The sequence below is a fragment of the Mirounga leonina genome, unplaced genomic scaffold, assembly GCF_011800145.1.
Source record: "Mirounga leonina isolate KUSES-001 unplaced genomic scaffold, KU_Mleo_1.0 Mir_115, whole genome shotgun sequence".
In the NCBI taxonomy this organism is placed as follows: domain Eukaryota; kingdom Metazoa; phylum Chordata; class Mammalia; order Carnivora; family Phocidae; genus Mirounga; species Mirounga leonina.
This window is the reverse complement of record NW_023270268.1, coordinates 91,553,059-91,565,109: the sequence shown is the minus strand read 5'-3', so window position 1 is coordinate 91,565,109 and position 12,051 is coordinate 91,553,059. Positions and strand designations below refer to the sequence as shown.

Sequence of the window (12,051 nt, the reverse complement as noted above, 5' to 3'; positions counted from 1 at the left end):
TGGTCCCCGGCTGGCCGGAGGGAAGAGGCGACACCATGAGCCATGTGGTGACTATCGAGGAGCCCCAGGCCAACCCGCAGGTGTCTCAGACCCGGTGCGGGATCAGGTCGGGGGCCTGGGGCAACGTCTCCTCCAATCGACAATATGATTTTCTGTACGGTAAGGGTGGCACCAGACCTCCCTCCTGAGGTGTTGAGTCCTGGGCTGGGTGGGCTTCGGGACGGTGGGACCGGGCCAGGGGCCCGGTGAGCGGAAGATGAGCCTCAGGACGGATCCCTTGTCCGCGGTTATCCTTTGTTGGGTGGGAGCAGCTCCGAGCTCCGCAGGTGGCGGCGCTCTCCGGGCGCGTCGGAAGCCCCAGGTGCGCTCAGAGTCCCGGAGCACCGCGCGGGATCGCCTTACTGCTCGCCGCCTGTTACCACCTTTTCCTGATAATTTGCACAGCCTTAAGTAATCTTCCCGAAACCTGTTTCCGGTGTTTTGCTATCCAGAAAAGTATGTAATGATTTGCAGGCTTGGAGATTCACTCAACATTCCCACGTTCAAACTGTGTAAAGTGCCCGACAAAAATGACCTTCCCGCCCCCATTCTCCGGGCAACTCCAAATTTGACTTTGTAGATAAAGGAGTAGCAGTTTATCTCACGTTTGTTTCTAGTTTTTCTCTTTTTAAAAAAAACTTATTGTTACTCATCAAAGCATTGCTTATAAACTAGGTCCACTGGATTCTTTTGGGTCAATAAAGACAGGCCCAGTTTGTTTTAATGCCCTGCTTGTCCGTTTGTGTTCTGTCTCTTTTACTGGACCGTAAGTTTCTTGAGTTCTTTAGGTACTTGTTTTATACAGTTTTCCAGCCTTCTTAGCACCTATTCCAGTGTTGGTACATATGCAAGGTACTTCATAAATGCTTAGTGAATTTTGAATTTACTATTAAAAGAATTTTAATCAGTTAAACATGATTTTTTCTAATTTTGCCCTCATCAGTCTCATGCTCTTCACCTGAACCTTGCATTGCTTTTAACCATGTGGTATCTCCTCCTAAGATTCCCAGGATCATCTTTGGATGGGAATCCACAGGTTACCCATTTCCTGGTATAGGGGCTATGTAATGGTTGCTTACATTTTATAGCCAGTGGTTTTCTTTATCCATTCTTGGTTTCATTTTGTAAAATAAGTCTAGTAAACTGTAAACACATCACCGTGTTGATTTCAAAGGTAATTTGGAAATTGGATAGACCTCTTCAGTAAAGACAGGCAAACAATTTACCAAGCTTCTTGTCTCTTTTATTCTTAAAAGTATTCCTTTCTCTCTCTCTCTTTTTTGCAGGGAGATGCTAAATGTCTCCATGTCCCTTGCAAGGAACAGAAACCCACTCAAAATAGGCCAAATAAAGTTTGGATTGTTCCAATAAAACAGGCAGTCTCACAGCTATTAATGGACAGGAAGCATAGTATAGGCCAGGACAAAGTAGAACCAAGACAGGGAAGGTCAGAACTAAGGTATGGTGCCCTTCTGCGTGATTTCTTAGACCTTATGGTTTTTTATCTTGTTTAGGTTGTCAGATTTAGCAAGTAAAAATACAGGATGCACAGTTAAATTTGAATTTGAAATAAATAACGAATAATATTTTAGTATATTTATTTATATATTTAGTATAAATTTTTGGCCCCATGCAATATTTGTGATCTATTTATATAAAAAGTTATTCATTGCCTATATGAAATTTAAATTTAACTGGGCATCCTGTATTTTATCTGTCAACAGATATGTTGCAGAATGTGTAGTCATAAATCATACAGTATTGTGCCATTATCTTCTCTAGATGGCAGGAATGTTTCTATGGATAGCACGTCTTTGTACTCCTTATGGGAAGAAGAGGAGAATAGCTTATAATTTATTATTCAGATTTAGGGGAAATGCAGGCTAAACTCATTTAAGATGAACAACACAGTTGGAACCATAGACCCAATGACATCTTTTAAATCACTTAAAATAAGAGTATGAATAGAAATTTCCCATTGGGGACGCCTGGGTGGCTCCGTCAGTTAAGCATCTGCCTTCGGCTCTGCTTCTCCCTCTCCCTCTGCCTGCCGCTCCCTGCTTATGCTCTCTCTCTCTGTCAAATAGATAAATAAAAAATCTTAACAAAATTTCCCTTTGTCCCCAATATATCAGACATGTTGAAGGTATAGGCTTTGTCCCTTTAAACAGGTGCATTCATTCAGCCTTCAAATTCATGAGCCTGTAATTTGAGGTCATAAAATCTGGCCTCATCATTCCTAATCAGCCCAGTTTCCATCACTTCTCAACTTGAATCATAGGTGTGGATTTGGGTGCTGCAGCTAAAGAAGAGTATATTAAAGGTGATGATTCCCAAATTCATATCACTGGTCCAGACTTCTCTCCCAAACTCTAGATTCTTATGTCAAATTGCCTACTTCATTTCTCCACTTGGACATATAAGAGACACCTAAGGCATGCTTTTCATGTTCTCCCTACAAACCTGCTCCACCACAGGCTTTCCTGTGTCAATTGATACCAATCCCATACTTTAGTTGCTAAGTCTAAAAATCTTGGAGCCATCATTGTCTCATCTCTCTCTCTCTCTGACACACACCATTCCAATCCATTAAGTCCTCTCTGGTCCCACCTTAAAAATATATCTAGAATCCTGCCCCATTTCATCACTTCTCTTGCCACCACCATCATTTCTTCTCTAAGCTCACTGCATGAGCCCCCTAATAGGTCTCCCTGTCTTTTCCATTGTTTCCATGCAGTCTGTTCTTCACTGGGCAGCCACAATGAACATTTTATTATTTTTTTTAAAGATTTTATTTATTTATTTTAGAGAGAGAGCACATGAGTGAGTGGGCAGAGGGGTAAAGGGGTAGAGAGGGAGGGGAGAAGGAAAGAGAGAGAATCCCAAGCAAACTCCACACTGAGTGCAGAGCCCTATTTAGGGCTCAATCCCACAAGCCTGAGATCATGACCTGATCTGAAACCAAGAGTCGGATGCTTAACCGCCTGAGCCACCCAGGAGCCCCTACAATGAACATTTTAAAATGTAAGTCAGATTTTGTCACATCTTGTCTCAAAATCTTGAAATGGTTTCCCTCCTCACTCAGATTAAAAGCCAAAGTCTTTTCAGTGGTCCACAAAGCCCCATGTGATCTAGGCCCCTGGTAACTTGCCTGACCTTTTATCTACCATATTTTGCCTCTCTCACTCTGTTTCAATCCTGTTGGTCTCTGCTGTTCTTCAAACATGTCAGGCATGCTGCCATCCTAGGGCCTTTGCTCTAGCTGTTTCCTCTGCCTCAAATGCTTTTCTTTCAAATAACAGTATAGTTAACTCCCCACTTGCAAGTCTCCTTAAATGTCACCCCTTGGGGCACCTGCGTGGCTCAGTCAGGTTAAGCATCTGCCTTTGGCTCAGGTCGTGATCCCAGGGTCCTGGGATCGAGCCCCATGTCGGGCTCACTACTCAGTAGGTAGCCTGCTTCTCCCTCTCCCTCTGCTGCTCCCCCTGCTTGTTCTCTCTCTTTCTCTCTCCTCTCTCTCTCTCTCTGTCAAATAAATAAATAAATAAATAAATAAATAAATAAATAAATAAATAAATAAAAAAGGTCACCCCTCAATGAGGCCTGGCCTGCCCTGACTCCCCTGTGTAAAATTGCAATCCAATCTCCATTACCTGCTCTTTCCCCACTTTTTAAAATAACACTATCCTCTAACATATTATATAATATGCTAATTTGTTTTGTTGTTTATTGTCTCTCTCTCATGAAGTCAGGGATCTTTATCTTTTTCTTGATATGTTCCAGGCACCTTGAACATAGTAACCTGTCAATAAATCTTTCTTGAATGAAAGAGAGCTGAGCCTCTTGTAGTTTTTCAACCTTGGGAGAATATTAAATGTCTGCATTCAATATATCATTTTTGTTGGGTAACTGAGGAGTTATTAGACTCTAGGAATTGACTCACATTATCTAAATTAAATTAAATTTAAATTACTTATAAATCACAATAACAATTATTAATTTCTGTGAATAAATATGTTGCCAAGTCATCTAGACTAGTTGGTCAAGGTATTTGTTTCTCAAGAGATATCTACTAGGGAAATCAAGTCTCTATCTGAAGGTTGCTTATGAATTTAATATCATATTGTTTAATTTTAAGGGATAGTATAATCGATCATAAATATTCTTCATTGCTTTAAAGATATACCTAACAAGTCCATACTTATAATAACAGGGCAATCTTTTGTGGAACTTTGGAGAAAAAACTTAGTCCCATCATCAACATCCTTCTAAATTTAAGGAGTGAATTATAGCTGATTTTATTTATTTATTATTAGAGAATGACATTTTCCTACTATGTTTATCAATTCTGAGGTGACATGTTGTTAAGAGTTTGTATCTTTCCCTTGTACTGAATATGGGAGGTAGTGCCCCCAATGTGTTATTTCTTTTACTTGTAAATGGGTGTAGTTAGCATATACAGGGTCTCTCATCTTAGAGTATTTCCTGGGCTACCCAGACCCAGAAAGTTGTTTGTTCATAGGAGAGAAAAGACGGTGTGTTTAGGCTCTGGTGCTTGAGGACATCTCAGGCCTACTTTTTGCCTTGCAATTCTATAACCTGACTTTGGAATATACAGAGGAGAAATGCATCTAACAGACTCTCACTTGTGATAGAGTAACAGGGCAATGAGCTACTGTAGAGTTAGGCAATATCTAAATCTTGTAATTTTTTTTCCAAATAAGAAATTACATTATTTTGCCATTATTCTCAGTCTAGATATATTCCATTCCTTATACCACCTTATTGTTTATTTTGCAGATCCATTGTTTATTGTGTCAAGTGAGAAAGACCACACGCAGGCAAATATCCAAGCTAACCTGATTCGAAACAGACTGGTAGGTCTAATTCAATCACTAAGGCAGCCTAATGAACTTGAACTATCCAGTTTTGCTAACCACACTAATCAGATTGACTAATCATGGTATCTCCAGTGGATTTTATATTCTGCAGAAATTACTCTGCCATGATTACTAGGGGATAAGACATCTTGATACTTGTGGCCCAATGTGAAGATTAATTAACTAATAGTGAATAAAGGACTCATTATAACCTAATTTATTTCAGTGGGAAAAGTTATATATGCCTGTGTTAAGTTAAAAGAATTCAAGTAGTACAAAAACATATACAGTATGAAATAAATTCTAACCCTCATCCCCCTTCTCATAATCATCCACTGTTATCAGTTTCTTGGGTATCTTTCTAGAGATATTCTATGCACATACAATTACCCTTCTTTCTATGCTACATACACTATTGTGTACCATTTAAAATTTACAATAACAAAATGCTTTAGAAAATCTGATGGTAAAATTTTGTCCTTTTCTTCCCTATCTCCCTGTCCTAATTTTAGAGAAAAGTTCCCAGGTTTAGAAGCATGTTCAGTAACCTGATCCATTATCCAAGATATTCTCTGTATTGGAGCAACGCAGACCCTGTCCCACCATTCATCCGCCGGGAATGGAAAGGACAGGAGGAGAAACACAGAGAAGCCCTTGGGCAGCTTGCCATGTAAGTGTCAGGTAGCTTCGGGGGCCACTCATGTTTTTAATGAATGCATTTTTCTTCTTAAGATTTTTTATTCTGCATTTTTTAAAAGTATAATTGGGATGTTACACCTAGGTCAATTGACCCCAAATTCTCTCTCTTAAACCCCCTAGCCAAAACAAGCCTGATTCAGGGGCAGTGGTTATGGGTTTATGGGTTAGTAGATATTCTCAGAAGCTTGGAGTGAATATATATATATATAATATATATATATATAAAATGACAATTTGCCACCAAAGGTAGAGGTAGAGGTGACTGAATTTGTTTCTTTGATCCATCTTAGAAATTGCAACTATACACTTCTGCTAGTATCTAAATATATATATTTATATATATGTATATATATACATATATATATGTATATATGTATTTGGAGATTTGCAGCCAAAACACCTTCAGAGACAAGTCTCTTGAATTCTTTATTCTTTTAATTATTTATAAGTCATGCCTAGTAAATTAAAAGAAAAAAGCTACCTTTCAGCCTGGACATAAAAATATCTCTTAAAACTCTATTATTCCTATGTACTATTAATTAAAAGTGTGCATTTTTGTATGTGAGATTTCATAAATCTACTCTTTTCTTACTCTTACTTCCCCTTGTTAGCTCCCGGTTTCCTGCTCAGGGAAAGTAATTATTATGTAGTCTGAGATAGGTCAGTCAGATGCATGTTATAGAAGACTTTGCTCTCAGTCTCAGATACCCTGTGCATCTCCCACTTTACAGACATAAAAATATGAAATAGAAATTATATTTGGAACTAATATGTTAGAGTTTAATAATGTTTTCCTGCTTCATTTTAGAACTGATAAGTCTTTTCAGATGGCTAAAGAGGCTTATGAAGATCCTGAAGTTACTGGAAGGAATCGCTATAAATATTTTGAAAGGTAAGAAGTAATTACTAATGAAAATGAGCCCTGATATTATTAGAAAATGTCTTTATGATAATGATAGCAGCTATCAGTTTTGAGTGCATGCAATGTGTCAGGTACCAGTTTAAGTGCTTTATATATATAATCAATTCTCTTTTTAGATTGTATTTTTAAGTAATCTCTACACCCAACGTGGGGCTCCAGCTCACAACCCTGAGATCAAGAGTTGCATGCTCTACCAAGTGAGCCAGCGAGGCGCCCCTATATAATCAATTTTTACAACAGGAATGTAGGATAAGATATATTTTCCCTATTTATCAGTAAGGAAGCTGAGACGAAGAGAGGAAAAATAAATTACTTGAAGTCTCTTAAGTAAGCAAGTGGCAGATCTGGGATTCCAGCTAAATCTGCCTAACTTCAGAGGTACTAGCTGTAAATAAGAATGTATATTTGAGAACAAAATGAAGTCATCAAATCAAGTGAGATACAGCAGAGACATCATGACAGTATAGTACATGGGAAATTGTTATAAGTGGCCAATAGACAACATTCACTGTCTTTTTGTGAATGTTGCCAAAACCAACATGGTCGAAAGTTTCACTTTGTTTCATTTGTGATCAATACTCATGTGATAATCATATAGTCAGATTAAAATAAAATGAGGGTCTCCCTATAGGTCTTCTGTGGTTAGAGAAATAGTCTTGATGCCATATGTACATAAGCTTCCTTGAGAAAGTAAATTTGTAACCCACGTTGTTACTTGTGAGCAACCTCTTTAGAGAAGTTTTATAATGCTGACTTTTTAGAGCAATGTTAAATTTTCAACACAGTATACTCAATTCCTAGACTTTCTGGGGGTAGTTTTTAAAACTAAATCACTGAGGGCGCCTGGGTGGCTCAGTTGGTTAGGCGACTGCCTTCGGCTCAGGTCATGATCCTGGAGTCCCGGGATCGAGTCCCGCATCGGGCTCCCTGCTCGGCGGGGAGTCTGCTTCTCCCTCTGACCCCCCCCCTCTCATGTACTCCCTCTCTCTCATTCTCTCTCTCTCAAATAAAAATAAATAAAATCTTTAAAAAAAAAAAAAAAAAAAAAAAAAAAAAAAAAAAAAAAAAAAAAAAATAAAACTAAATCACTGAGAATTTCAGAATGTCTCAGGGAACTAGAGAAGTTGCTGGGAGCTCATGACCAGCTGAAGCCCAGGTATAAGGCATTACTTCTGAAAGTATGATTTCTTTACCATCTGCAGGGAAAACATTGGAATGTCTATTACAAATGCAGATTCATTAGCTCTGTCTTAAATCTACTGGATCTCCTGGGCTGGACTTGGTAATTTGCATTTTAAACAAAAATCTCCCCACTCTCCAGTGATTTTGTGTTTGTCCAGGTTTGAGGATTAGCAATATGCGTTATTCAAGCTCACTGATTTTAAGGGACTAATATGAGAGTTGTAATAAAGCCCAGAGAGCACACAGTGTAAAAGTCCCACACGTTTGTGTTCTTCTTTCTCCACCAGGCCTTTCCTTCCATTTCATCAACAGATGCCATTTAATGTTGTTTTTGCAGCAACCAAGTAAGTAACCATTATTTTACAACTTTTTTTCCTGGTTTTTTATTTATTGTTTGTTCCCATATTTGTTTCCAGAAGTTCTGTAAATCAACATTTTTCAAATTCCAGATCACAAATCATTAGAAAGTCATGACATATTTTAGTGGGTGATGAACAGTATTTTAGCAAATGAAATAGAAAATAACCAGAAGCATCAGATACATTGAGGGTAAATTGCCTTTTTGCTAATAACTTCTGTTTTGGGTAGATATATACATTTTTTCATATGTAATGATTATGATGTAAAATGTATTTCTTATTACGTGTTATGGTAAAAATAAAAGTTAAAAAATGCTTTAAATATCATCTTTTGCTTCCCTGAAACGCACATTTATTTGGGAACAGCTCTTCAACATTTTATCAAGAAAACTAATCAGTTATAAAATAGTTTTTGAGTACTGGAAGTTCATAATTTAATAATCATAATCTACACAAGGTAATTTAATATACGAAGATCAATGCAACATGGTTTCTGTCCCACAGAGGGGTGGACCAAGGTGAGAGAGAGGTAAAGGACAAGGGCCGAATCTGGGATGAATGTGCAGTTCTCCAGTCTTGTTTTAGGGCTATACTGTTTCCTGAGTCAGTATAACTTAATTTGTGTATAAGAGAAAAAAATAAAATGATCAGGAAACGAAACCTTTTTTAAGGTATCAGATTTCTGAACAGAAATTTAGATAGGGCTTCACTTTCAAACAAGCCTTTAAAGGATACCCTAACGATACAGCATTTTATGAATAGAATATATGTTATCAAATGTCTGTAATCCTCAAGATAAGTGCCAGTTGTGAACCTGATTCTCTGATTTTTTAATTCTTTTTTGAAGATTATTTATTTATTAGAGAGTGCATGAGCAGGATGGCGGGGGGCGGGGGGTGCGTATGCAGACTCCTCACTGAGCAAGGAGCCTGACACGGAGCTTGATCCCAAGATCATGACCTGAGCCAAAGGCAGACACTTACCTGACTGAGCCACCCAGGCACCCCTCTCCTCTGATTTTTTAAGACTATGCGTGGATACTATTGGCTCTTATATAGATGGAGAATAGATTTCTTGCCCTCCCCCTAGAGAGATCAACTTTGTGTGGTGTCAGTTTACTTGGGGACAGCTACAGACTTGTTTTCAGTGAAATGCTCTGTATGAGAAAAGGAGAACATATGAGATTGGTGGATCCCTATAGATACCTTTGATAATTCTTTAAAAGCAGGCTTAGTGGATCACCTACTATGGAGGTAATAATTACATCAGGTCTAAAAGTTGTTTAATTAATTGTGGGGAGTTCTGAGGTCTACAGCGATGAACACTGAGCCTCTTCTTTTCTAAATAACTGTGACGTGGGAGATTCCCTATAAGAATTAAACTGTAACGGTTGGCATCTTAGATACTCTTTGTCTTTCTTAGAAGTTTTTAAAGAATTAATCAGTATCCCTGAATGAAGTCAACTCTGGGATTCTGGCAGGGTTCAATTTCTGAGCAATGAGGATAATCCACCTTATGTTAGCAGGGATAGAATTGTCTGGGGGACCAGCTGGCCTTCTCCAGCCATACCCTTTTCATGGTTAGCTGTTGGAGTCTTTACTTTGGACTCATGTAAGCATCTTGGGGAAAAGGATAAAAAGTTAACATTTTTAAAAAGTTCAGTGGTGGATTTTAGTTCCACATGTAAGGAGCTTGGCAGTTGCCACCTGTCCTAACAACAAGTAAGAAGCAACAACTTTTCTTGGATCTGTAAGAAAAGGGGAGAATTCAGGACAAACTGCTCCCCTAAGATTAGAGAGGCATGTTTACAAGGAGGCATGGCTTCCCAGAATCCTAGAGATTCATGAGTGGAAACCACTCCAGAAACCAAGTCCAGGTAGGAAAGCCTGAACAATAATTAATGAATTGCTGGAGGCTCTGAGAATTAAATTCTAGGGGGACCTAGTCATTGGGGTTCCCACAATTTTGTGAGATTTACCTCCAGGACCTCAACTAGGTTCTCACAGGGCATTTGGGGAAAAATCCCCTCATGCTCTTCGTAGGGGGAGTGGAAAGGAAACCATTTTGGAATATGCCAGAGCACTCTGTTCTTCTTAACAAGGTCAACCGTTAGGAGAAACTAGTTAACCAGAGCCTAACCTGCTGGGTATTATTAGAGCCTAACTGACCTGGGGGTAGGAAAATATGCAACTCTAGCCTCCTCTAGCCATCTTGCCCCACCTAGGAGGGGGGTGGGGAGAAAAAACTGAGAAACACTTAAGAAATTCACAGTCCATATACATAGGCTCACCAAAAGACTGAGACATAATCATAGGATAATAGAACACTTATCTTCCCCCCCCTCCTCCTCACCTCACCCCCACAACCCCCACATTACTAAAGGCCTATTTACAGTAGTTTTTCTTACCCAGTACATTATGTGTAGCAGTCAAGAAACAAAAGGCATACTGAAAGGCAAAAAACACAATTTGAAGAGACAGCATAAGCATTAGAACCAGACATGGCAGTTATGTTGGAATTATCAGATCAGGAATTTAAAACAACTATGATTAACATGCTAAGGGGCTCTAATGGATAAAGTGGATAGCATGCAAGATCAGATAGACAATGTATGCAGAGAAAAGGAATCTTAAAGAACGAAAAAAAGAAATGCTAGAAATAAAAAATGCTGTAACAGAAATGAAGAATACCCTTGATGGGCTCATTAGTAGGCTGGACATAGCTTAGGAAAGAATTTTGGAGCTAGAAGATATAACCATAGAAAGCTATAAAACTGGAAAGCAAAGAGAATAAAGACACAAAGACTGAAAAAAAAGAACAGAATATCCAAGAACTGTGGGCAACTACAAAGATATAATAAATGTGTAATGGAAATACCAGAAGAAGAAAGAGAGAAAGGAACAGAAGACATATTTGAAGCAATAATGACTGAGGATTTCCCCAAATTAATGTCAGACACCAAACTACAGAGTTAGGAAGCTCAGAGAACACCAAGCAGGATAAATGCCAAAAGAAGTACACTGAGACATATCATATTCAAACTAAAGAAAATCAAGATAAAGAAGAAATTTTGACAGAATCTAGAGGACAAATATGCCTTACTTATAGAGGAACAAAGATGAGAATTACTTCTGACTTCTCAGAAATCATGTGAGCAAGAAGAGAGAGAAGTGAAAATTTGAAGTGTTGAGAGAAAAAAAAATCAACCTAGAATTCTGTATCCTGTGAAATTACCTTCAAAGGTGAAGGAGAAATAAAAACTTTCTCAAACAAAAATTGAGGAAATCTGTTGCTACTAGACCTGCCTTACAAGAAATGTTAAAAGAGGTTCTTTAGAGAGAAGGAAAATAAAAGTCAGAAACTTGGATCTGCATAAAGAAAAGATGGAATAAATGAAGATAAAATGAAAAGTTGTGTTTTTTAATCTGACAGTTGACAGTTTGTTCAAAATAATAACAACAATGTATTTGGAAACATATATGCAGTTGATACACAGTTGACTCAAAAATATGGGGGTTGGGGCACTGACCCTCGCATATTAGAAAATCCATGCATAACTTTGACTCCCCCAAAACTTATCTACTCATAGCCTACTGTTGACTGGAAGCCTTACCAATTATATAAACAGTTGATTAACACATACATATTTTGTATATTTATTATGTACTATATTTTTTACAGTAAAGTAAGATAGAGAAAAAATGTTAAAATCACAAGAGAAAATACATTTATAGTACTGTACTATATTTATGAAAAAAAATCCATGTGTAGGTGGATCTATGCAGTTAAAACCTGTGTTCAAAGGTCAACTGTGTGTGTGTGTATGTGTGTGTGTGTGTATGCTTATGTATGCTTATATTTAAGTAAAATGAATGACAGCAATGATAAAGAGATGGAAGGGAAGAATTAGGATTGTTTTGTTAATTATATGATGTGTATATGTTGTCAACTATATGTTGTCAAGAAATCC

The 12,051-nt window shown here is 38.0% G+C and overlaps 1 protein-coding gene across 3 annotated transcripts in view; it reads left to right on the top strand.

The window, feature by feature from the left end:
- The window catches only part of CFAP91 (cilia and flagella associated protein 91), a 109,149-nt gene that overhangs the window by 10,303 nt on the left and 86,795 nt on the right, over positions 1-12,051 (top strand). For 2 of the 3 annotated variants that reach the window (XM_035000085.1, XM_035000084.1), the window contains exons 2-5: positions 4,840-4,916; positions 5,432-5,589; positions 6,427-6,510; positions 8,010-8,066. In XM_035000085.1, the coding sequence (XP_034855976.1) occupies positions 5,456-5,589; positions 6,427-6,510; positions 8,010-8,066 (275 nt within the window). In that variant the 5' untranslated portion in view covers positions 4,840-4,916; positions 5,432-5,455. Of the gene's footprint in view, positions 1-16; positions 160-4,839; positions 4,917-5,431; positions 5,590-6,426; positions 6,511-8,009; positions 8,067-12,051 lie in introns of those variants that run through there. The other variant, XM_035000083.1, reaches the window with a different exon arrangement.